Genomic DNA, 26,936 nt, shown 5'->3' with positions numbered 1-26,936 from the left:
ATTCTGAAAACTGAGATCAACTAACTCAACATAGACTGGGAATTAAATCTGCAACTTCCTTGTCTGGATGGCTCACATAGGCAAGTCTTTTACTAACTGAACCACAAGCAAAGTTCCCTCAGGAGTTTTAATTTGTCAAGCAGAGTCTGTGGTAAAAAGGACTGTGCATAAATGGCCTGTGGGATGGTTTGATTGACTAAATGACTCCTCCCGCTTCTTATTTCTTCCTAGATTCTAATAGCAATAATAAAATACTAAGCAAGATATTCAATATTCAATATGATATATTCTTGTATTACTAAAGGTACTAAAATAGCTTGTTACATTTTTACTGATGCACAAGATCCTAAAGAATATGGACAAGATAAATAACAATGGTTAGATTTTAAACACCCTCCAGCCCAGTTGGTGGTAATGGTTGGCGAGTTGGGGCAGGTCTCCTCTCTTTCTGTACAGCTATACCTTTAAAATCTATTTTCATTTTACTGTAGAATCTCAAATTACAGTTTGGCCTTTAACCACAGAATATTGTCTGTGTTCTGATATATTGTCAATTATTTTTGTACATATTTAGTGGATTATGTTTAAATAAACTTTTTATGTAGGGCGGAGTGTTAGTGGCAGCAAACCACAAATATGAGATAGGAGTAAAATGTTTCTATTGCATCCCTGTTTGTGTTGCCAGTGGCTGACTTTATTGTGGACAGCAACAGATGGTAGGATCCAGCAGTCAACTGAGATTTCCACTGCAGCACTTTTTAAAATTCTTTCATGGGATGCGGGTGAAGCTGGCTAGACCAGCGTTTATTACCCATCCCTAATTGCCCTTGAGAAGATGGTGGTGAGCCACTTTCTTGAACCACTGCAGTCCACCTGGTGAAGGTACACCCACAGTGATGTTAGGGAGGGAGTTCCAGGATTTTGACCCAGTGTCAGCGAAGGAACGGCGATATATTTCCAAATCAGGATGGTGTGTGACTTGGAGGGGAACTTGCAGGTCATTGTGTTCCTATGCATATGCTGCTCTTGTCCTTCTAGGTGGTGGAGGTCACAGTTTTGGAAGGTGCTGTCAAAGGAGGCTTGATGAGTTGCTGCAGTGTACCTAGTAGATGGTACAAATTGCTGCTACAGTCCGTCACTTGTGGAGGGAGTAAATGTTTAAGTTGGTGGATGGGGTGCTGATCAAGAGGGCTGCTTTGTCCTGGATGGTGTCGAGCTCCTTGAGTGTTTCTGGGGCCGCATTGATCCAGGCAAGTGCAGAGTATTCCATCACACTCCTGACAGGAGGTGAGTTACTCACCGCAGAATTCCCAGCCTGTGACCTACTTTTGTAACCATAGTATTTATATGATTGGCCCAGTTCAATTTCTAGTCAATGATAAACCCCAGGATGTTGATAGTGGGGGGGATTCAGTGATGGTAATGTCATTGAATGTCAAGGGCAGATGGTTAGATTCTCTCTTGTTGGAGGTGGTCATTGCCTGGCACTTGTGTGGCGTGAATGTTACTTGTAATTTATTTTACTGCTTTTTACACAGGAATCACAGATCCCTTATATTGCACCACATATTATGGAATATAAACAATTTAAGGTGTCCTTTTTAGCAGTTTGTCATCTGACATTTGGATTATTTCAGTTTTTTTCTATTTGTTTGATGCATAAAAACACATGATTTCCCTCATTCCCTTCTGCTTACCAGCCCTTTGTAGGTGTTAGATCATAACCCGCGCTTCTCTTTTCACAGACAGCAGGTGCTGGTAATGGAAGATGGCTGTACCACAGCCACTGAGAGTGGTGGGGAGGCTGGGTGGGTGCTTGAGGTGAGAGTTCCTTATCGGTATATGGCCGGTGGGGCAGTCCACACGCCTGGGATCTACTCATCTTTCTGTGCCACTTTTACAAACCATGGGAGCCTTTTCCATGGGCTGAATCTTATGCCTCCGCATTGGGTATGGGATGGCAGGAGGGACCATGCTAGCAGCACCATTACCAGTGCCTGCCCACCTGTCTACAGCCATATCAGCGGCAGGAGAGGCGCCAGGAGACCCGTTTGCCAGTGGGCCAATTGAGGCCTTTAAGTATTTTCCCCGCAGCAGGAGGAGGCCAGCGCCAAATGTGCTGCCTACCCAGTGAAACCTGGTGCACTGGGTGCCAGGCAAAATGGGATGTCAATTGAAGGCCGCACACAAGATATTACCCCCCCGCCACCACACCTGTGTTTCCCCTCCCATATACCATATCCACCCCACCCCCCCACCTCCCCACGCCATCTCCCACCCCCCGCCCCCCAACTGCTCACTGGGGCCTGCCAGCCTGGCTCTGGTGAGACCCCAGGCTTACCTTCAAGTCTGGCTCCATCACAGCACGCTTCCCTCTGGGACTTGCTGCAATCCCAGATGTTGCCACCGCTCCCAGAGGTGCTGCTCGACAATTTGATTAGCCAGCAGCTCTCGGAGGCGGGACTTCCTCCCCAATTGGGACAGAAGTCTCGCCTCAAGCCAATTAACGACCCCACGGCCATTAAATGACTGGAGGTGGGCTCACCCCTGACTTTTAGGTCAGGATGAGGACCTTGCCCCCAGTGTGAAATTCAGCCCCATGCCTCTCTTCCCCACTGTAATCCTGTTCTAATTTCTTCTAGACCCACCTTTTGCTTCTCTTACTTGTCCTATTACCACCCCTTTTTGCCTTAACTATCATCCCTTTGTTGTTTAATCACTCCTGCGCTCTACCCTATCACAGACCTTCACTGTTGTGCTTTTCTCGCCCCCATGTAGGCGACCACCCAACCCCTACCCACCATTTTCCCTGACTCTGCCCTTGCTTTAAGAATTGTTAATCCCTAACATCTTCCAGTTCTGATGAAAGGTCATTGACCTGAAACTTAAACTCTACCCCTTTCTCCGCAGATCCTGACTGGCTGATCGAGTGTTTCCAGCATTGGCAGTGCTTTGTTTTGGCTTCTCCAAGCATTACCTTGTTTTTTTATTTGTTGTTTTTTTGGATTTTTGTTCTTGTGCAGCACAGTTAGAGAAGGTGACATCACATGGAATGTCTGCTTCACCTGGCTAAACAGTTGAAATACAATAGGTGCCAGTCACGGGCACCTTGTCTGTGGGAACATTCGTTTTAAAAGGAATGCTTACTCAGGCAGTGATTCAGTCCCACAAGTCTGCAGTGCTTGTGTAATAGAGACAGCTGTAAGACAGGACTGTTTTACCTGTCGATACTGCATTCGTTGATAGAGTAATTATATTGCACACTCTGCATTTGGTGCAGCACGGTCCTTATGCCACACTGACAGAAAAATTACAGTCTAACTTCAGCTTCTCAGTGTAAGCTACTCAGGTTGATCTTTTTAAATATTAGATCAAAGCATCTAGTGTCAGCGGCTTTACTATTTTATTAAGGGCTCTAAGATTCGCATATGTTCTGTCCTTTATGTTATATTGAAACTTTAGTGGTGGTAAATACGCAATAGATATATGTCCTCATTACTTACAGGTCAGCCGCTGAATGGATCCTTGGTATCTTTTTTTCAAGCTTCCCACCTTACACCTGAGATCACATTTAATGCAGAGAAGTGTGATGTGATTCATTTTGGTAGGAATAACATGGAGAGACCTAGGCGTATATGTGCATAAGTCATTGAAGGCAGCAGGACAGGCTGAGAGCCTGGTTAATAAAGCATGCAGCATCTTAAGCTTTATCTCAGAGGCATAGAGCGCAAAAGCAAGGATGTTATGTTAAACTTGCGTAGAACACTGGTTTAGCCTTAACTGGAGTCTTGTGTCCAGTTCTGGGCACCGTGCTTTAGGAGAGATGTGAAGACATTAGAGAGAGTGCAGAAAAGGTTCAGAAAAATGGTTCTAGGTATGAGAAACTTCAGTTATATAGTTAGATTGGAGAGGTTGGGACTGTTTTCCTTGAGAGGAGAAGGTTGAGAGGAGATTTGATAGAGGTATACAAAATCATGAGGGCTCTAGTCAGAGTAGATAGGGAGAAACTGTTCCTTTTGCTGGAAGGATCAAGAACAAGGGGACACGCAATTAATGTAGTGGGAAAAAGAAGAAATGGGGACATGAGGATAAACTTCTCCATGCAGCAAGTGGCTGGGATCTGGAATGCACGGGCTGAAAGCATGGTGGAGGCTGTTCAATTCAGGCATTTAAAAGAGAATTGGATTATTATCTGATAAGGAAGAATGTGCAGGGCTACTGGGAGAAGGTCAGGGAGTGGCACTAGGCAAATTGCTCCATCAAAGAGCCAGTGCAAACACAATGGGCCGAATTGCCTCCTTCTGCACCATAACCATTCTGTGATTCTGTACATTCAAAACTTTTATGCCTCCTCTTCACTCAGAGGGTTGTGGATCTTTGGAACTCTCTACCCACAGGGTTGTGGATGCTCATTCATTGAGAATATTCAAAGCTGAGATCAATGGATTTTTGGACTCCAGGGGGAGAATTTTCCCCCCCATTGGTGGGGTGGGGGGAGGGGGGTGGGGGGGAGGAGGGGGTGGGTGGGGGAGAGGAGGGGGTGGGTGGGGGGGGGTTGTGCGGGGGCGGGCGCAGACTCAATCGGGTCCATGCTGCCATCTTAAATGGGCGGGCCAATTAAGGCCTGCCCAGCGTAACGCGCAGCCAGAAGCACTGAGCACTCCCTGAAGCACAGAGCTGCCTCAGGGAGATTAGTTTAAGTTCCAAAGATTTTAATATAAAGAAAGGAAAAAAAATTAAGACATGTCCCCTCATGTGACAGTGTCACATGAGCTGGGACATGTCTACAAACTTTAATGAAAAATTTATTTAATTTATAAACCCTTCATTAAACCTCATCCCACCCGTGGATGAGGCTCCATGAAAAATGCGAAGGCCGCCTGGGCTCTTTGCCTGCCCGCGAACCTTAAGGTTGAACGGGCAGCTCAGTTTATTTGTTTAATTGTTATTTAAATGGCCTTAATAAGCCTTTGACAGTTCGGCGGGTGAGCCGCCGATTCCGGTGATTTGCTGCCGGACTGAAAATCAGAATGACAAGCGATGACGTTGGGATGCACCCCCAACGTCACTGCACATCATTTAACGCCTCAGCGAGCAGGCCCCACCCCCACTCGCCGAGCCGAAGAATCAGGCCCAGGGAAATCAAAGAATACAGGGATTGGGCAAGAAGGCGGAGTTGTTAAAGATCAGCCATGATCTTATTGAATGATGGAGGCTTAAGGGACTGCATGGTCTACTTCTGCTCCTATTTCTTATGTTTCATAATGTACCTACATTTGGTCACAGGATGTGAAGTGACCATGGCACCATGTGCAATTCCCTTTGTCTGTACAGTTGTACAAAATGGTTTGTCTGGATCAGTAAGGACAATGAGCCTCATCTCTTATCTCTTCAAGGTTTCTCTGTTTATGCCTATCCCATTAGGCCTCATTTGGAGCCTGTCTCTCCGGTGCAGCACTTCAATTGTCTTATCATTTCACTGGCACATTTGATTGTGGAGCATGCATATTTTCAGCGCTATGGGTGTTGTCCCAATACCAAAATTGCGCACACACCACTTGCACACACTTCCGGAGTGGGCCACACTTGACTCCATTTTGGGTAGGTCATGAGCGGAGCCGCTAGGAGCATGCATCAAAAGTAAGCAGAGTAGTCAGATCATGACATTAGTCAATGTGACTCTAGTGGTGCCATTTTGACCTGAATGCTCCTGCTAATGCCTTCTCTTAACCTTGTAGAGCTGAACAATCATTCACCAGCAGGAAGTATCCCTGCCCCTAACACTCAGCCCCCCCCCCCCCCCCCCCCCCCACCGCCCCCGAGTCCCCCTCGCCCCCCAAAGAATCATCAACTACTTTCAGGTTAATTGCTGATTGGTTTCTACTGGCTGCTGCTGAGTTACTAGGAAGATTTGCTGGTTTGTTCTGCTATTTAAAGTTGCTGAAGTCCACAGTGAGTGGTGTGGCACATAATGAAGGTCTTAGTTTCTAACTCCAAGGGCTCTGCTCAAACCCCTTGCTCCTAGTCAGGGATGCAGTATTTTATATCCTTCTTGACCTGCATGTCAGGAAGAATCAGCAGAGACAGAGAGGAGGAGGACAAGCTGCTTAAAGAGGATATATCCACCCAAAGTGTTCAGGGAACAATTCTCCAACCTCAGCAAGTAACCGCGTGTGTGATGTATCCGCTTCACTAAGGAGGTGCTCACTTGAATGCTTCAGGCAGAACTGCAGTTTCAGAGCAGCGCATTGTCAGTGGCTGTGAAGGTCATCGTGACAATGAATTTTTGTGGGTAAGGCTCCTTCCAGGATGGAGCAGGTGATATTTCCACAATCTCTCAGTTGCTGTTCACTGTTTCATGAGAGAAGTCACTGAGGCTCTGTATACAAAGAGAGCTGAATACATTCATTTCTCTCCTGCCAGAGAGAGGCAGGTGCAGCAAGCATGTGGCTTACTGGGATAGCAGGCTTCACCAATCTGCAGGCCACACAACAGACGGTCCCTTTTAAATTATCTCACGTGAGCAGCAGCGCAAAAAATGTTTAAAGGGGCTGTGCACTTCAATAAATTGCCTGTGCCCGCCACAAAAGAATTAGAAGCAAGATTGTTAGTGCTGTTAAGGAGGGAGTTCCATGATTTTCATCCAGCAACATTGAAAGAATGACAATATATAGAGTGTGACTTGGAGCAGAACTTACAGATGGTGCTGTTCCCAGGCATCTGCTGCCCTTGTTGTTCTAGACAGTAGAGGTTACAGATTTGGAAGGGGCTGTCAAATCAGCCTTGGCAAGTTACTGCCGTGCTTCTTCCAGGCTGTTCACACGGCCGCCACAGTGTAGTGGTGGTGGAGGGAGTGAATGTGGATGGGATACCATTCAAGGTGGTTCCTTTGTCCTGGATGGTATCGAGCTTCTTAAGTGTTGTTGAACCTGTACTCAACCAGATAAGTGGAGAGTATTCCATCACACTCCTGAATTGTACTTTGTAGCTGGTGGATAGGTTTTGGAGAGTCACAGTATTTATGTGGCAGGTCCAGTTCATATTCTGGTCAGTGGTGACGCCACAATATTGATAGTGGGGCGGATTCATTAATGGTAACGTTGTTGAATGCTGAGAGGAGATGTTGGAGATGATCACTGCCTGGCACTTCTCTCTTCAATATCTGAGGAGGTGTGAATGGAACTGAACACTGTGCAATCATCAGTGAACATACCCATTTCTGACCTTATGATGAAGCAGCTGAAGATGGTTGGCCCTATGACACTGCCCTGAGGAAATACTGCAGCCTTGTCGTGGAGCTGAGATAATTGGCCTCCAACAAACACGACCAACTAAAATAAAAGCAATACACTGCGGATGCTGGAAAACAGAAATAAAAACAGGAAGTGCTGGAAAACTTTAGTAGGTCTGGCACCATCTGTGGAGAGAGAAAGGAAGTTAATGGCCCATAACTTCTGTGGAGTGGCAACCAGAGTCGAATTGCCGCTCTGCTGCTAGTTTTTTACCACGAAGTCCAGCCACTCCTTTCTCACTCGACCCTCCAACTTGGGCATGGTGAGAACTATTCAGTGGGCTCCTGAGGCCTTGTGTTGAGGGCAGCTGAGTGGAAGGTAAGGAAGCTAAGCTCCCTTTTTACAGTACTAGCTGCCGTAAAGCAGGTAAGTTTAAAGGGCCAGCCACTTTAAGGATTCAGGTAGAAGGTAAGTTTGTAAGGTAAGTGGGCAGGATTCAGGGGTGGAGTGGGGCCTCGGGGGCTCAGTAGGTCAAGGGGTCAGGGGATTAGTTGGTGGGGGGAGTCAGGTGGTCAGTGGGAGGGTTGGGTGGTCAGGTGGTCAGTGGGGGGTGGTCAGTGGGGGGTGGTCAGTGGGGGTGGTCAGTGGGGGTGGTCAGGTGGTCAGTGCAGGGTGGTCAGTGGGGGGGCTCGGGAGGTCAGTGGGGGGTCAAATGGTCATTGGGGGTGGGGGTCGAGTAATCAGTGGCTTGTGGCCTGTGGGGGAGGTTAGGTGGTCAGTGGGGGACGGTGGTCAGTGTGGGATGGTCAGTGGGGGTGTCAGGCGGTCAATGGGGGGTGGGGCTCAGATGGTCAGTGAGTGGATCAGGTGGTCGGGGGTGGTCAGTGAGGGGGGTGGTTAGTGGGGAGGTTGGGTGGTCAGTAGGGGGGTGGTCAGTGGGGGGTTGGTCAGCGGGGAGGTCGGATGGTCAGCGGAGGGGTCAGGTGGTCGAGGTTGGTCAGTGGGAGGGGAGGGGAGAGCAGTCGGAGTTACCCGTGGTGGGTAGGGGCTCCCATGTGGGATTGGGGGTTTAGTTGGGGAGTGCCTGTGGGGGGTTGGGGTTGTGGAGGGAGTCCTGTGGGGCTTTGGGAGGGGTCCTATGTTGAGGGGAGGGTTGGGGTGTTGAGGGGGTTGGTGGGTGTGTGGCATTTCTGTGCACACATCCAATGGCCTTTTTCTGGACACTGCCCCATCAAAGTCCTCATCTGAGTCTTCTGCAGCAGAACTCATGTGCAACTTTGCTCTCAGCCGAGCAGGCACCTGCACTACCCTTTCCCCCTGCACTGCCTTTCCTGCAAGACTCTTGTACCTGAAGTTTCACCACGTGTAGATCAAAGCTACCCTCTAAAGTACACGCATTGCCAATATTTGAGCTGACAAGCCAAGAAATGTTTGGTGCATTGGGAAACCTACCAGAAAGCCTGTGGTCGCTGTCAAGCAGCATGAAGGCATCCAACATCAATCTTGCACAGGGCTTTGTGCAGAGCAGGAGCACATCCTTCCCAGTGTTGAACTGGTGGCCAATTCCATTATTACAAGTGTGATCCACCCATGATGCAGTGTCTGATGGCTTTGCCTCAGCTTTTATTGCAGCACAAGCAGAAACCAACCCAACATTTGAGTTCTGCAGCGGAAGCTCAGACGGAGGTCATGCAGTCTCAGCAAGTTCAGACTGTAGCCATCATGGTTGTGGATCCCAATATGCGAAGGGCCTTGCAGGGTGTCTCAGTAACCCAACAATCTATCAGATCGGGTGGCGATGTTTTTTCATCGTCAGTCTCTTTTTCACCCTCTTGCTCCTGAACCACTACCTGGCCAAATTGTAGCTCGTGGGTATCTGAAAGGAGAAGGGCATAAGGATGGTGCGGTGGTGAGAGGAGGGGAGAAAGCAAGACTTGCCTGCTTAGACCATCTGGAGCTTGTAAATCAGAAGAGATTGTGTAGTGAGGGAGGAAGTATGATTGTGAGAAAGAGGACAAGGTAGGAGCATTCCATGATTAAATCACCAATAGCCACAGATTCAGTCATGGCTGCTCCAATGGTGCCAAGTACTGTCTGTCTCAACAAGGTAAGGACATGCAGCCATGCCTGTCCCTGCTTGTTAAGTGCTGCTGACTGCAGTTGTGCACCACCTTCTACAGGAGAGAGGAAAGTGTGTCAGTGAGCATGGTACAATCTGTTTGGGAGAGGTGCCATACATAGTTAAATAGCTGACACAGTGTGCAAGCTATAACATGCGGGTGTGAGGTTTGCAGCAGCGCTAAATGAGGGTGAGGTGAAACTATGACCGGAAGTTTTACCTCATTGGGAAGGCGCGCGCCCGACCCGAATGAGCGTAAAATGACGCGCAATCATCGCACGATATTTCGGTCAGCAGGCACACGCAGGAGTCGACCGTGTGCCCATCGAGTTAACAGGTCTTTTAAGGCAATTAAATTACCAATTAAATGTAATTTTTCGCTGCCTGTCCAACCTTACGGGCGGGCAGGCAAAAAGGCCAAGCAGCCTTTGCATTTTGTAGGAAACCTCATCCCGCCAAGTTTTAACTTTTCATTAGTAACATGTCCCTGCTCATGTGACAGAATCACGTGAGGAGACATGTTTTGTAACATTTTTTAAATCTTTATTTTTGATTTTTTATATCTTCAGGCCCCTGAGGGGGCTGTGTGCCTCAGGGAGCTTTTCCTGCGCAAAATTCCCTGCTCACCCTCCTCCCCCCACACACAGGCAGCACTGAGCGCCACAGCACGCGTTTCACGCTGCAACACGCATGAAATCGCGGTCCGGCCCCGATCGGGGGTGGCGGTCGGCTTCCTGACCTCTCCCGCCCCCGCCAAGCCCACCCGATAAGGGTAAAATCCTGGCCCATGAACGTGGGGTTATGAGTCATAGTTGGTAAGAGATTGCTGGCAGGTGAGTGAAGGGAGTTGCTAAATTGAACAGTATGAAGCTAGTGATGCATTAGTAAGGGTGTGGCATTTCGAAATGCATTCACTGATCTTGACAGCTTGTGTGAGTTCATTGAACTTCTTGTGATTCGGCACCTAGGTCCTCAGGGCTACACAGCTGGCTTTGATCGCAATGGCTGTCTGCTCCCACTGTCTCTGCAGTGTCTGTCTGGAGGGTCCCCTGAGAATAGAGGACCTCGCTCATCCTGTCCACTTTCTGCACCATGGGCTACAATGCTGCATTGGAGAACCTTGGAGCATGCTCTCTGAACTGTTGTGCCATTGTTCGGCACTCTCCCCCAGCCACTTCCAGCACCTGCTGCAACCAGAATGCACCTCCCCTTTAAGAGTGCAGTCTGGCTTTAATTAGCCCAGCTAGCTTTAAATAGTGCTACCTTGCATGAATTTGGACTCTCTGCTGAGATGTGCAGCCAATCAATAGGACATTTAGGGCTGCCTGCACACTATAATCATATAAATGAGCAGGCAGCACGAACTTTGTGTGCTGCCTATATTAGAAGGAAGAGGCAAGGGTTAATCAAGCATTGCAATCCCTCATCCTTTTTTTCAGGGTATCCAATTTTCCCCCCAAAGTTTCTTAGGGTGAATTTTTAAGTTGGCATGCAGGCACGCGCCCGACCCGCCCAAGCGTAAAATAGCCTGTGATGATGTCCGGCGAGTGTCCCGACGTCATCTCTCACTCGCGCGATACTTCGGTCGGTGAGTGTACGTGAAAGTCGGAAGCAGGCCCACCAACAATTCAGAGGGCAATCAAGCCCATTAAAGTTGTAATTGTCCCTCATGTTTCATGGTCTGTCCAACCTCACGGTTGGCAGATGGGTGAATCGGCCAGGCAGCCTTTGCATTTTTCATGAAACCTCACCCAAGAGCGGGATGAGCTTTCCCTTATTAAATAAAAAAAATCTATGCACAGATGTTCAGGTGACTGTTTGTGATGCTTGGACATTTTGTTCTGATTTTAAAATCTAATACTTTTAAAGTCTTCAGCCCGCTGAGGCAGCTCTCTGCCTTCAGGGAGCTTTCATTCAGCGCTCGCCCACACCCACACTTACATCAGTGTCTGCCCTCCTCTTGCGCCCCCACCCCCCCCCCCTCCACCCTGGCAGTGCTGAGCATTTCACCAAGCGCTTCACACTGGCTGGCCGTTAATTGGGCAGCCCGCGTGAAATTGCAGCCGGGGGCCCATCGCGGGCGGCGGTCCATTCCCTGGTCACTCCCAGACCCGCCAATCGCGCCTGCACACCAACCTAAAAATCCTGCCCGTGGTGTTTTACTTTATAGCTAGCTTTGTTGCTGTTAATTATGTTAATTCTTATAGTATTATAATCCAATCTATACTCACTTTTGCACAAGTTTATATTATGGTATATAACGGGCATACCCTTGTTGCTCTTTGTCTTTTAAGGTACCAGCCATCCGAAAGTCTCATAATTGTTGATTATGACCTGTCTGCAGGGAAGAAATTGGCCTGTGTTTCGAACCCAGACTAACCTCTGTTTCAAATAATACATATTATTCTTCTTGAGCTCCCTGTCTTAAGGCAGGTCCTTGATGATTATTTGCCGAGCTATGGCAAAGTGCTATGATTTTTTTTACCATGGGTAGTGTGAGGTGGCGAGCCCTGAGTCTGCTTCAGCTGGAATGCGGATTAAACCTGTGCTATCGGCGTTAATCTAATCCACACACTGGCTGCCTAGCCAACTGAGCCAATACATATTATACCAGCCAATTTATACAATGATTGGCAGGAAATGGCCATCAAGCCTGTCCCACGCTCATGTTGACTGGAGCATTAAGACGAGACTCCCTGTGGTGTGATGCCATAATCCAAAGCTACATCATGATGTCAGCAGGGGAGACATTCAGTGGCCACGATGTCGCCATGACGTTAATGTTATTGAAGACCATTGCCCAGGCTATGTAGGTAGTGGTCCACAGCATTGCCTGCCTGAGTGAATCATCGCAAGCCTGCTGGTGATGCTAATAAATTAATTTCTCCCCCCATGTTCTTTGATTCATCCCTGCGATGACTTTAAATTACCAAATAAATACCAGGTCGTCTTATGTGCTTTTGCACTAGGAGCCTTTATGGGCAGAATTTTCCCCTTGGTGGACGTGCGGGCCCCACCGGCTTGGCTGCAGGCGGACAGCTAACCCCCACCGCCGAAACGGGGCCCGCCGCCATTTTGAGTGGACAGGCCAATTAAGGCCCGCCCAGCAGCCTGCCCGACAGGAAGCGCTATGCATTTCCTGTGCAGGGGGGGAGGGAATCCCCAGCTGTCAAAGTGCGCTCTTTCGCGCATGAGTGCGAAAGAACGCATGGCTCCCTGAGACTAAGTGGTATCTCAGGGAGATTACTGACAGTCCAGAAAACTTTAAAAATAGAAAAATTTAAAAATTATTAACATGTCCCCCTCATGTGACAATGTCACACGAGATGGGACATGTTAATAAATATCACATAAAATGCATTGAAGTTTTTTAAAACAGACATGGAACCTCATCCCGCCGGTGGATGAGGCTTCATGTATTATGAGAAGCCCGCTGAGGCTCCTGGCCTGCCCGCCAGCCTTAAGGTTGGACGGGCAGGTCTTTAATTATCTTAGTTACTCTGTCAATGGCCTCAATTGGCCATTGACAGGTCGGTGGGCGGACAGCTGATTTCGCTGTCTGTCCGCCTTCCTAAAAATTTAAAGGGACCGGGATAACGTTGGGGGTTTCTCCCAATGTCATCTCACGTCAGTTTCCTGTCGATGAGCAGGCCCCGCCCCCAAATCGCCGACGGGAAAATTCAGGCCAATATTTCTGGCTGTGGATGAATAACCTAAACATGTCATTCACCTTGTTTATGTGTAGGTATGGAATTGACTGTTGTTGACTTCACAATCATAGGGTCACGCAGCACAGAAGGAGGCTATTTGACCCATTGTGTCTGTGCAGGCTCTTTGAAAGACCTGTATAATTTGACCCACTTCCCTGCTCTTTCCCATAGCCCTGCAAATAACTCCCTTTTAAGTATGTATCCAATTCCCTTTTCAACATTAGTAATGAATCTACTTTGACCATCCTCTCAGGAATTATATCCCAGATTGTAACAACTTGCTACATATAAAATATTCTCACCATTTTCCTTTGGATGTTTTGCCAAATATCTCAAACCTGTGTCTCCTGGCCAATGACCCTCCTAACATTCTCTTCCTATTCCTGAAAACCCCTTATGCCAGCGCTTCAGTGGTCAGTGTGACAGCTGTTCAGATGCACCTTTGGGTTTACGCTGTTCAGATGCACCTTTGGGTTTATGATCTGAGGCTGACCTTCAAACAGACTGCCTCCACTTTTATACATACATATAAGAAAGGATGGGTTTTGAATTTGCACTCCACACTACATAGTTCCTAAATATAAAAGTGCTTTTCCATCATGTTAACCATCAAAGTATTGTGCTTTGTGCATGCTTTGATCTGAAAGAGATGACAGACTCCCAGTCATAACCGGTCTCTGATCAAATAATTTGCATGTGGTTCTGGTAAAATCCTGAAATAGAGCTTGAATTGGTTGAGTGCAATAATAAATAGTCCCACTCACTTTGTCCCTTTTCCCCCATGTTCTTATTTTTTCATAGGGCACTGCGAGTTAATTCACCTGCTGATATATTCTGGCTTCAATCCTAGGCAACTGGATGGCTTTGGTCAGGTAAGATTTTTTTTAAGCACCTCCCATCCCCCACCCCAGCACCACCACTACCACCACATTCACTTCCTTTCTCAAAATTTACAAGTTACGTCCCTTAGGTTGCAGACCACCTTCCAGTATCTCACCTAAGGAGGTATTCTTCATGTGGGAACACATAGATTATCAATGTTAGCAAGCTCTACAAATACCAAGGTGGGAGAAGCAAGTATATAGGTTAAGTATCTATATACTACTTTTTGTGTGTCTAGTATTTTTAGCATTTGATCAATTTGTTCAAGAATCAGAGAGCTCGGAAGTAATGGAGTGCGAGTGTCAGGGAGAAACTGATAACTGCCAGACAGACAAGAAGAACAGGGCGGGTTGTGCAAGAGTCTCCTGAGCGCATCTCGCTCTTTAACCGGTACTCAGTTATGAAAAGTGGTTAAGGATGATGGTTCCTCTGGGGAATACAATCAGAGCAAAGTCAATAGCATCATGGGTGGCTCAGCTGTACATAGGGGAAGGAAGAAGGTCAAAAGAGCAAGTGACAGGGGGTACAATAGTTAGGGAACAGACAGGCACATCTGTGGCCGCAGGCATGATTCCAGGATTGCATGTTACCTCAATGGTGCCAAGGTCAATGTCACTGAGCAGCTGCAGAATGTCCTGAAGAGGAAGGGTGATCAGCCGAACACTGTGGTTCATCAATGATAGGTAGAAAGAGGGAAAAGGTCTGCAAGCACATTTTAGGGGGCTAGGAAATAAATTAATAAGCAGAATCTCAGAGGTAGTAAGATCTGTCCAGTCAGTCTAACCTTGATGATGGGCAAATTATTGGGAAAAAAACTCTGAAGGACAGTATTAATTTTTTTTATATCTTCATGTCACCTCTAGTTCCTTTGCTTATCATCTTAAACCTGTGCCTTCTGGCTACCAAACCTTCTGTGACTGGAAATATTTTATCCTTAATAGCTCCAAAAAAAAATTAAGAAGTTTTTAAGAATTGCTGTTCACAATTTGCATTAATGAGTTGGACTTTGTAATCAAAAACACAATTCTTAAATTTATGGACGACATCAAATTGTGGGGGTTGTGGGGGAGGTGTATAGTCAATACTGTAGACGACAGCAACAAAATACAGGAGGACATTAATAAACTTGCAGAATGGGCAAATAATTAGAAATGAAGTTCAACAGATAAATGTGATGTAGTACATTTCGGTAGGAAAAGTACTTATTACTAAGTACTTATTAAAAGTACTTAGTCACTTATTACCTGGAAGGTGCGAGTCTAGGTAGAGTAAAAGAACAAAAGGATCTCACAGTTCAAATACACCAATCACTAAAAGTTGTGCCACAGGTTAGCAAGGCCATTAAAAAAAAACAAACCTGAGGCTTTATTTCTAGAAGGGTAGAATTGAAAAGTAGGGAAGTTATACTAAAGCTCTATTGAACAGTGGTTAGACTACACTTACGAGTACTACATGCAGTTTTGGTAGCCATATTATAAAAAGAATATAGAGGGTGGAATCTTCCGGGCCCCCAGCAGCAGGAAGCTTGGTGGGCAAGGGACCTTAATTTGGCGTGAGGCCAAAAATCAGTTTGCCAGTGGTGGGATGAACTTTTACAGTTATGTTCTCGAGATTTTAAAGGTGGTCTGAGCTTCCTGATGAACAACGCCAGGAAGTCCTTCGGCAAGCATTAGCAAGTCATACATGCTCATTAGAAGTCCAGCTTGCCAGAATTAAACTCCCCCTCCAAATGAAGTCCCCAGCCGGTCAGAAATTAGAACGTTCGCATTTGCGACTGCATATAAGTGGCATGCACCTGGCAAGGTTGACTTCTTCCATGATTTTGAAGTGAGTAGCCACTGTATGGGTTTTCCTGGGGACTGCTCACAAATGTCAGCCTCTTGATTCAAATCGGTTGCTGGCAGGTCAAGCTGCGCGAAGGCTTGACATGGGAGGCAGGACCAGTGGAGAAGGGTGGAGTGGAAGCTGAACAAGGGAAGCAGGCTAAGGGGTGGGAAGGGTAGAGCAGGGTAGAGACAGGACCAAGGGGGAAGGACCAGGCAGGGGAGGAGGACCAGCAGGGAAGGGAAGGATGGGGCTAAGGGTGGAGGAAGGACCAGCGGGGAAGGATGGGGGAAAACCAGCGGGGAAGGATGGGGGAAGACCAGCAGGGAAGGATGGGGGAAGACCAGCGGGGAAGAGTGGGGGAAGACCAGCGGGGAAGGGTGGGGGAAGACCAGCGGGGAAGGGTGGGGGAAGACCAGCGGGGAAGGATGGGGGAAGACCAGCGGGGAAGGATGGGGGAAGACCAGCGGGGAAGGATGGGGGAAGACCAGCGGGGAAGGATGGGGGAAGACCAGCGGGGAAGGGTGGGGGAAGGGTGGGGGAAGACCAGCGGGGAAGGGTGGGGGAAGACCAGCGGGGAAGGATGGGGGAAGACCAGCGGGGAAGGGTGGGGGAAGACCAGCGGGGAAGGATGGGGGAAGACCAGCGGGGAAGGGTGGGGGAAGACCAGCGGGGAAGGATGGGGGAAGACCAGCGGGGAAGGGTGGGGGAAGACCAGCGGGGAAGGATGGGGGAAGACCAGCGGGGAAGGATGGGGGAAGACCAGCGGGGAAGGGTGGGGGAAGACCAGCGGGGAAGGGTGGGGGAAGACCAGCGGGGAAGGGTGGGGGAAGACCAGCGGGGAAGGGTTGGGGAAGACCAGCGGGGAAGGGTGGGAAGCTGTCCGGGGAAGGATGACAGACTGTCCAGGGCAGGCAGAAAGGCTGCGAAGGTGCAGCGATGTTGCATGGAGGGAAGGGCCTTACTTGTTGGGTCTGGGGGTCCTGTGGTTGGGTGGGGGAGGAGGTTTCCAGGCAGGGACGATGGGAGAGAGATCTTTCTAGAGGGTGGGATCAGTGCTCTCTACGGTTAGGTCCTGGAGGCTGAACTGAGGGTAATTGGAAGCAGAGGAAACAGTCACAGTGAGACGGGGAGTGGAATGCGTTAGGTGGCAGGTCCAAGGTAATAGTCAGGTAGCTGAAAGTTTCATGGGGGGAGGTCACGGAAATGGACAAAAACAGGTGGCTCAGGTAACAGGAGGATCAGTTGGGGATGGTAATGGGTCTAGGCTCAGAGGGGAGGGAAGCAATGTTGGAGGTGATAGTTAGAGGTTCAAGGCTAATGGCGGGAGGTTCAAGAGTGAAAGAGGGGAGAGAAATTGTTATTTTGGGTAGGCCAAGGGTGAGCGGGGGAAGTTGGTGGGTAACAGGGGGAGGGTAGATGGTGGTGGAGTATGTTTGAAATGTGATGTGCACAATTTTTATATGTCTCCTCAAAAACACTCGCTTTGAAAGTGCGATCCTTTGAAGTGGGGGGAGGGTCTTTTCGGGTGGGTGGTGTTCAAGGTAAGCATAATTGGCTGACTAAAGGGACACCCTAAAAGTCATGAGGTAACTGGATGAGAACCGTACTCAGTTGTGTTCTGCTCTCTATGCTGAAGCCCACACAGCAGCTCATAGCATCGAGATCCCAGCAAGGTCGGGAACTTGCAAATTAGCTCACAGGTACTTTTGAACAAGGACAGCCAGGTCCACATTTCTCATTATCGTACCATCTAGGAAAGACTCTGGTATTCTATTCCTCAGAGCATAGTGGAGAGCCACACACTTTTGACCCTCATACTCCATCTGTCCTGTTCCTGGCCACTCACTTAACCTGTCTAACTCCTCCTGAGGCCTCTTTGCATTCTCCTCATCTCTCACATCAGGACACCAGCAGGACACCAACAGAACCCGATGACTGAAAACGCTGCGCAGACAGCATTCGGAAAAGGGCTCAAAAACTGGGTGAGCAATACCTGTTGAGTTGCCTGATGAGTGCCTAGGTCACACAGTCACAAATGATGGCCAAGACTGAAACATACCCCTGTCCAAATACTCAGTGATGACACTCTGATGATGTGAGATAATAAATGGTGTATCTGTAGAACCACATAATCAGAATCTGATTGGGAATGAAGTGCAATGCCCTTAATTCACTGTGACCATTGCAGCAACTAGCAGCATCATGAGAATACAGCAAACCTGAACACAGAACAATTAAACATACACTTACAAGTGTCAAAATTAGATACAATGGTTGTATACCTGTGTGCCTTCAAAGCTTCTTTATCTTTCTTTTCCTATTACTATGTCTGGGTGCAGCCCCGACATCCACAGCTTAGGTGGAGGCAACCTGTTGACTGGTGATTTTGGTGGGCCCAAAGGCCTCGAGGTCTCTGGCTTGCTAAGGGTTTCCTGCACAGATGCAGGTACTGCGTCTTCAGCCTGACCTTCTGGAGGCAATGGAGTAACTGGCAGGAGGGGTGGAGTGGCAGGGCACCCTTGGAGTGCTCTGGGATAAAGCCCCTGGGTGCCTTGCTGGCGCTCCTCCTCCTGTGAGTGTCTGATGGCACCTCCCTGACTCCTTGAGGAGAAGGGGCACCTGGAGGGAGGTTGCGGTGCCTCATCCCTGTTTCGCCTAGCCACTGCTGCATTGCACCTATGACAAGAGCTACGTAGTGCATGTCCAAGTGCATATCCAGCAGCCACAACATATTCTGCTGGACCTGGGTCTCCCCAGAGCTGTCACCATTTCCATGGAGGCAGCCAAGCACTCGTATGCTGGAGCATGACAGGAGGCAGAATGTAGACAGACTCTTCCAACCTTGGACCCAGTCTGTGTATGGCCTGTGGCATCTCTGCCTGATGTTCTCCTGCATGTCTCTGCATCTCCAACAAGTCTCGTATAGCTGAGTCAGGAGGCTCGTCACCTGCATGGGGCTGAACAGGGGCTTGGTCTCCAGCAGTCCTCCGAGTGTCAAAGGCCTGAGCTATCACTGCCTCCACCAGCTGTGGACCCGTGTCAGCCATGTGCTCACCAGATTGTGACCCCGAACTACTCTAGGTCATGCAGCCACTGTGGTGAATGTCTCTGTGCTAGTGGAGGGTGCAGGTGAAAGCACTGGTGGTGCACCCTTTGAGGCTTCTTAGACATCATTGTCAGAGGTTAGGTTGGGGTTGGTTTGATGGTTGGTCTCCCTTACGGGCCTCCCCCTTTTCTTGCTGGTGCTTGGAATGGAGAAAAGAAACATTTAATGGATGCCTAAGCAGGCTCCCTTATTAAAGCAAAGTCTCACTCTGTGGGTGCATCTGATAACTGCAGACTGGAGGCATCCTCACTGGCTTCCTGGGAGAGTCCTATCTCACCTTCAGCACAGACATGGTCCTGCTCCTCCCGGCTAGTTCTATGGCCTCCTCCACAAATGGGGTGAGGACTCGGATGTCGGGCAGTCCTCCTCTTGTCTTGGCCCACTCCCTTCTGTTGTGCGAGTTCTTGTCCTACAGAAAGACAGAAGGATTTATGATCATCCCTATGGCTGCATGAGCACTTTAGGATCATGCATGCCTATGCCAGCTCCTGAGCACTTCCCAGTAAGTGATTAACAAGCAAGATGTCCTGCAGCAGATAGAACATTGAGAGCATGAAGTGGCTGGCACACGTTCAGTACACATGTCCCAACTGCTGCTGAGTCCTGCAACATAAACTCCTGCCTGACATCCCTGAGCACTCGCACACCTACACTGCCTGATGCTCTTATGAGTGTCATTTTGCAGTGAGTAGACTATGCCACTTACCCTGGCAGACCGCAGCAGATCATTCATCCTTTTTCTACACTGCTGGGCAGCTCTCCTCTGGGTCCCACAGGCCCTAACCTCTGCTACAACCTCCGTCCAGGCCGCAGTAGTCACAGAGAGAGGGCCTCCTGCTGCCATCCCTGGGAAACTACACCTCCCGCCTTGTCAGTGGCTGTGAGAAAAGTCTGCAGGAAAGCTTTGCTGAACTGTGGGGGCTACACATTGTTTTCTCTATGACATTCTGGTCTTAGCAGAATCTTGAATGACATCCAGACTGCTGCTCCTGACCTGCAGTGAGTGAACAGCTGTCCGGGTGCCCTTTAAACAGGGCGCCGAACCTTTGACACCATGAGTTAACAGCGGGGAGGGAGATTTACTGCCCACCCCCACCGTGAGAATCGGTGAGCTCCTGCATATGTAATGAGCTGAACAGCACAAGATCGCATGTGGTCAGCCATTCCCCCCGCCCAGCAGAAATCACTCTCACTCCCGCGCCCACCACCAAACTTGGACTCCATGCGAACATACATACGAACAAGGAGCAGGAGTAGGTCATTCAGCCCCTAAAGCCTGCTTCGCCATTTAATAAAATCATGGCTGATCTGATAGTAACCTGAAATCTGCATCTCCTCTACCCCCGATAACCTATCACCCCCAGATGGAAAATTCCTGCCAGAGACACTGAAGAGGGTGCAGAGAAGATTTACAAAGATGATACCAGAAATGTGTGGGCATACATGTCAGGAAAGAATTCACAGGCTGAGTTTCTTTTCTCTTGGTAAAAGAAGGCTGAGGGGTGATATGATAGAGGTATTTAACATTATGAAAGGTTTTGATAGAGCTGGTACAGATAGAATGTTTCCTATTGTAGGGAAGAGCATAACTAGAGGCCATCAATGTAAGATAGTCACCAAGAAATCTGATAGGGAATTCTGAAGGTACCTCCTTACCCAAGGAGTGATGAGAATGTGAAACTTGCTACCACAGCGAGTGGTTGAAATGAATAGTATAGACACATTTAAGGAGAAACTGATAAGCATATGAGGGATAAGAGAATAGAGGGTTACAATGATAGACTTAGACAAGAAAAGATGGGAGAAGATGGCAGTGTAGTGGTAATGTCACTGGACTAGTAATCCAGAGGCCCAGGCTACTGCTCTGGGGACACTTGTTCAAATTCCACTATAGCAGCTGGTACATTTAAGTTCAGTTAATAAATCTGGAATATAAAGTTAGAATCAACAATCCTTATTTGGTCTGGCTAAATGTGACTCCAGGCACACAGCAATGTGGTTGACTGTTAACTGACCCCTGCAATGGCCTAGTAAGCCACTCGGTTCAAGGTAATTAGACATAGGTAACAAATGCTGGCCTTTCCAGTGACGCCCACATTCCATGAAAGAATAAATAAAAAAAGAGGTTCGATTGATTGGGCCAAATGGTCTCTTTTGGTGCTGTACATCTTATGTAATTTAGAAAGGCAAGGATTAATTAAGGGCAGTCAGCATGGATTTATCAAGGAAAGGCTGTGTCTGACTAACTAGATTGAATTTTTGGGGGAGGTAACAAAAGATGTGGTCCTGCCACATCTAGTCATGAATGGTGATGGATAATTAAACAGTTAACTGGAGGAGGAGACTCCAAAAACATCCCCATCCACAATGACGGGAGCATTACACGTCAGTGCAAAAGACAAGACTGAAGCATTTGCAAATACTTTCAGCAAGAACTGCTGAGTGGATGATCCATCACAGCCTCCTTCTAAGGTCCCCAGCATCACAGATGCCAGTCTTCAGCCAATTTGACTCACTCCAGATGATATCGGGAAAAGGCTGAACACACTGGATACAGCAAAAGCTAAGGGCCCTGACAACATCCGACTGTTGTACTGAAGACTTGTCCTCAGAATTAGCCATGCTCCTAGCCAAGCTAATCCACTGCAGCTACAACACTGGTATCTACCCAACAATGTGGAGAATTGCTCAGGTATGTCCTACCCACAAAAAGCAGGATAAATCCAATCTGGCCAATTACCACCCCATCATTCTACTCTTAGTCATCTGAAAAGTGATGGAAGACATCATCAACAGTGCTATGAAGCAACACTTATACACCAATAGCCTACTCATCAATTTTCAGCTTGAGTTCTGCCAGGGCCACTCAGCTCCAGACTTATTACAGCCTTAGTCCAAACATGGACAGAAGAGCTGAATTCCAGAGGTGAGCTGAGCATGACTGTCTTTGACATCAAGGCAGCATCTGACCAAAGATAAAAGCAAAATACCACGGATGCTGGAAACCTGAAACAAAAACAAAAATTGCTGGAAAATCTCAGCAGGTCTGACAGCATTTGTGGAGAGAAAGACAGAGTTAACGTTTCGAGTCCGTATGACTTCTTCAGAACCTCTGACCAAATTTTGCATCAAATATGCATGGATGTCATGGAAACCACTTTGGAGCTCAAAGGGGTACCTACACCACCGAAAAATTAGGCTCCAACGAGGTCAATTTATTGCCCATTATGCTTGAAATATAACTGTTAGGCAAATTAAATGAAGTATTTTTAATAGGGCAGAACAGTTAGATTAAACTCAAAGCTTCCCTTCCTGTTTCTGTTTAATCAGTGGCCACCTGTGTTAGGTTTTTTGGCCTCTTATCCAGCAATATTGATTGCAATATGTAAACTGCACTGACAGAATTGAAGTTAACAAATATTGAGCAAATCAATCATGGGTCACATTTGTATAACAATGACTCAGGCCAGTTGCCAGATGGCAAGGGTGCCTGTGGAAAAAGTCAGTGGTTCGCTGAGAGCAGACAGGGACAGCTACAAACTGCTTGCAGAACATAAGTAAAATTGCTTCCTTTAACTAGGAAAAGTCCACTCCATGCCAGCAAGAAGGAAAACATAATGTGATATTTAAACTGAAACTTTAAAACCTGATTTAAGGCTTAGATTTAAGGTTCAGGCTTTGAGACAAACATTTTACAACAGGAACAGAAGGATTTGTGTTAGAAAGAAAAGGTTTGAAATCTACACCAGATGTTCACAAATCAGTTCTCATGTCAGTGTTTAAATCTCGTATATCATTGACAGCCTGGCATGAAGGTTAGCATTGTACAATTTAGATTTCAAATTAAAACCTGGCACGTACTTTGAATGCTAACTAATCTTTATTGTCAACCTAAACTTTCTGCTGAGAGCATACATAACCTGTGGTGTGTTGAAGGAATTTGATGGCGTCAGTTCAAATGAATGCTTGGTCACAAAACAAAAACAAAAATACCTGGAAAAACTCAGCAGGTCTGACAGCATCTGCGGAGAGGAACACAGTTAACGTTTCGACTCCGAATGACCCTTCAACAGAACTAAGTAAAAATAGAAGAGAGGTGAAATATAAGCTGGTTTAAAGGGGGGGGGGGGGGGGGGGGGGACAAGTAGAGCTGGATAGAGGGCCAGTGATAGGTGGAGGTAACCAAAAGATGTCACAGACAGAAGGGCAAAGAGGTGTTGAAGGTGGTGATATTATCTAAGGAATGTGCTAATTAAGGGTAGAAAGCAGGACAAGCAAGGTACAGATAGCCCTAGTGGGGGTGGGGTGAAGGAATCAAAAAAGGCTAAAAGGTAGAGATAAAACAATGGATGGAAATACATTTAAAAATAACGGAAATAGGTGGCAAAAGACAAATCTATATAAATTATTGGAAAAAAAGGGGGGGGATCGGAAAGGGGGTAGGGATGGAGGAGAGAGTTCATGATCTAAAATTGTTGAACTCAATATTCAGTCCGGAAGGCTGTAAAGTGCCTAGTCAGAAGATGAGGTGCTGTTCCTCCAGTTTGCGTTGAGCTTCACTGGAATAATGCAGCAGGCCAAGGACGGACATGTGGGCATGAGAGCAGGGTGGAGTGTTGAAATGGCAAGTGACAGGGAGGTCTGGGTCATGCTTGCGGACAGACCGAAGGTGTTCTGCAAAGCGGTCACCCAGTCTGCGTTTGGTCTCTCCAATGTAGAAGAAACCGCATTGGGAGCAACGAATGCAGTAGACTAAATTGAGGGAAGTGCAAGTGAAATGCTGCTTCACTTGAAAGGAGTGTTTGGGCCCTTGGACGGTAAGGAGAGGGGAAGTAAAGGGGCAGGTGTTACACCTTCTGCGTTGCATGAAGGTGCCGTGGGAGGGGGTTGAGGTGTAGGGGGTGATGGAGGAGTGGGCCAGGGTGTCCCGGAGGGCACGATCCCCGCAGAATGCCGCCGGGTGGGTTAAAGGGAAGATGTGTTTGGTGGTGGCATCATGCTGGAGTTGGCAGAAATGGCAAAGGATGATCCTTTGAATGCGGAGGCTGGTGGGGATGCTTGGTCACTATGTGTTTGCAAAGTAATGGAACTAATCCCACAACATTGCTCAGGTAACAAAGCAGGCTTTTTACACCCACTTCTTTGCTGAAATGTACTTTATGTATTGAGCTAAAAATCTATTTTTTTCATAAACAGTTTGCTTTTATTTATTTTGGGAATAGATTTATATTTAACATGTGTATGCAAACTATTTGATCACTGCACTGACGTGTTTTAATATGAGTGCCATGAAGTTATCTGAAAGAGGCTGTTAAGCTAAAATTTTGCTGCCTGGTGATTCAAATGGTCCTGGCCAAAAGAAGCCCTAGAAAACTGCAGCATGACAGTATCTGTGTCTCTGCTATGCTAATTTAAGAATGGCAGGCATTAATGCCCTTGGTCTCACCTTACTGCAATGATGAATTTAGTCTCTCCTGTTTCAACTTGCTGTCTGGGATTGGTCAGACCAAGGATTCCTTTTCAGTTCCGCTTCCGTTCCCACCGGACACTGAAGGGGTTGATTTATGGGCTTTGATGTACAATATGTCAAACATGTCCACTGACACCACATAAACGGAAACCTAACTGGCATGTGGCCTGTGTATGAGTTTCAGAGCATAGATTATGACCTTCATCTAATGGGACACAATTAACAAATTATGAATGGTTTCATAGTTCAGCAATTATGAGAGAATGCTTCAATACTGGAGGTTCTGAGATTCTGTGAAATAAAGCTACCAAAGTTCAATCACTTTATTGACATTTACTTAATAAAGATCTTTATTCGCACGTGAAATGTAAAAAACATTCTTTTTCACTTAGCACCTTGTGGATTTCATGTAAAATATGATTTCAACAGATACAGGCATTTAACACGAAAATATTTTCGTTTCAACTCTCCATCGGTAAGGATCGAGTTAATCAATTTAACTTTAAATGCAAATGCTCAATGTACAGAATGATGCTGTTAGCTGCCCAAGTCCTTTACCTTAGAAAAATGTTCGGAGCAGCCAGTTCAACAGAAGGTTTTGCACACAGCTGTTTGCCATTGGCATGCAAGCCCAAGGTTTATTAAAAATAGAATCCTATTTCATGCCTAGAGAATAGGTGATGTTTTCAAATGCAGCGTTATTAACCCTAAGACTGTACAAGGAAAAGGCAGTTTCTCTGGATCAGTCAATTTTGTAAGTTTTCAGCTTATGTACTGCAATGCAAAGTGAAGCATTAATAAAGCTACTGAAATGTTTTAAGACGTAGCTTTATCATAGCAGTGTTAATCGTAAACTATAAAAACATTTAAAATATAACTTTAATTGAGAATAGCACACCTTAAACATCTGTTCAAACCTCACTGACCCCAACCTTTCATTTTCATGTAATTTTACTTGTCAGTAAGTTATCCGAAGCAATAGTAAAAATCTACAAAAATATTGTAAGGGCTCAAATAATAAAACAATCTATCCACAGATAATGAAAGTAAATATTGAAATTGCTTTCTACCATACAATGTTTGATGTGCTGGTATGAAATTCCTCTACCTACTTTATCAGTGGAGGAATTAACACATTTTATTTTAAGCAGGGCATCCAACTCTGTTAAAACACAGAGGAGTTTCATACAACTGCACTGAGTGTTCAAATGCGAATGTTGCACAGCATAAGACCACCGTGTCAGCCCGGCAAGAAGCTAACTGGATCAGATTAGCTGTCGACTTTACATCCTGTCAGATAGAAAGTAAAATGAGATGGGGTGTAAAATAGGCTGTCCATTGGTTAGTGTTAGTTTACTGCCAGAAGAGTTACATTAAACTTGACATTAAAGTTTACATTTTCTTCAAGATAATGTGGGATAATGCAGGCTACAAATTATTTGTATGAAGACGTGCCTTGTGCATATCCAAACACACGCAAATAGAAGTAGAAAAGTACACACTATTATTTGGAATTATTTTTTCCCCTTATCGCCTGGCAAACCAATATAATTGATACAATGATTCATTTTCTTACAAGCCTATCTGATAAAACTTAAAACTGGGGTTGCAGATCCACATTCTGCACAGAATACATGTTATTTTAAGACATCCAATTATATGGCACCAAAGGGCCCTCTTAATTATTCATGGGGACCTACTTTCAACACATTTGAAACAGACACTAAGTGCAAAATGGTGATTTGGATTATGAAATACAATCAGCCTATGGCTGAACATGAAAATTGGCCTGGATATGCATGAAACATTTTCTGATATTATGGGGAATCAGGACAGCTAAGTGTAAGTGGTATGACAAGACAATTCCTGTTCCTGGCCTGGTAATTTACAGCTTTGTCTTAAACAAATCCATCCTGGCAATGGTCCCTTTGAGCAGCGTGGCAGATCATGCTCTGTAGCTGCTCTAGCCACAATAATAGAGCCGGATTTTCATCCTAGAGGTGGGTCGTGGGCACCAGGAAATTTCCCGGCTTGGCACGCCTGCCTTGGGAGAAAATGCCTGCAAAGGCAGGATGTCCATTCCGGGGGTGGGTGATAACTGGATAACACCACTGTCCTAGGAAAGAGTTCAGAGGCAGCCACAAGGGTTGCCAGGGTGCCAAGGCGGGCTGGTTAAAAGGCCCGCGTCGGTGCTCTGGGACTTTGTTCCAAGAATGCGTAATGAGACTTAGCTGAGAGCACAGACACTATGGTCGAAATTATCCCTGAACTGCACTAAGTGCGGTGGCGGGCGTGTAAAAAGATATTTTTCCCACCAGCCGCAATGGCGGGTTTTCACGCCATATCGTCTGCTTCCCGGTGCATCCCACCTCATTAATAATGCATACACAAGAAACACGCCGGATCGCTGGTGGGCCGGCTCAGATTTGCTCAAAAGGCTGTGACCTCAGTGCTTCCTCAATGTGGGCGCCATATTTAATGTACACCTGAGCGCAGCCTGAAAGCAAAGAAGATGGCAGCCCCCAAATTTAGTGACGCCTCTCTGGGGCGCCTACTGAATGCAGTGGAAGCCCGCCACGAACTCCTCTAC

The 26,936-nt window shown here is 47.0% G+C and overlaps 1 protein-coding gene across 2 annotated transcripts in view; it reads left to right on the top strand.

The window, feature by feature from the left end:
- Positions 1-26,936, top strand: part of LOC144679255 (uncharacterized) — a 180,951-nt gene that overhangs the window by 57,883 nt on the left and 96,132 nt on the right. For both annotated transcript variants that reach the window (XM_078539665.1, XM_078539666.1), the window contains exon 3: positions 13,863-13,933. In XM_078539665.1, coding sequence (XP_078395791.1) covers positions 13,863-13,933 — 71 coding nt within the window. The remainder of the gene's footprint in view (positions 1-13,862; positions 13,934-26,936) is intronic.

The sequence above is a fragment of the Cetorhinus maximus genome, chromosome 1 (genome assembly GCF_964194155.1).
Source record: "Cetorhinus maximus chromosome 1, sCetMax3.hap1.1, whole genome shotgun sequence".
In the NCBI taxonomy this organism is placed as follows: Eukaryota; Metazoa; Chordata; class Chondrichthyes; order Lamniformes; family Cetorhinidae; genus Cetorhinus; species Cetorhinus maximus.
The sequence above is the reverse complement of the archived record's forward strand: the minus strand, read 5'-3'. Positions and strand labels throughout refer to the sequence as shown.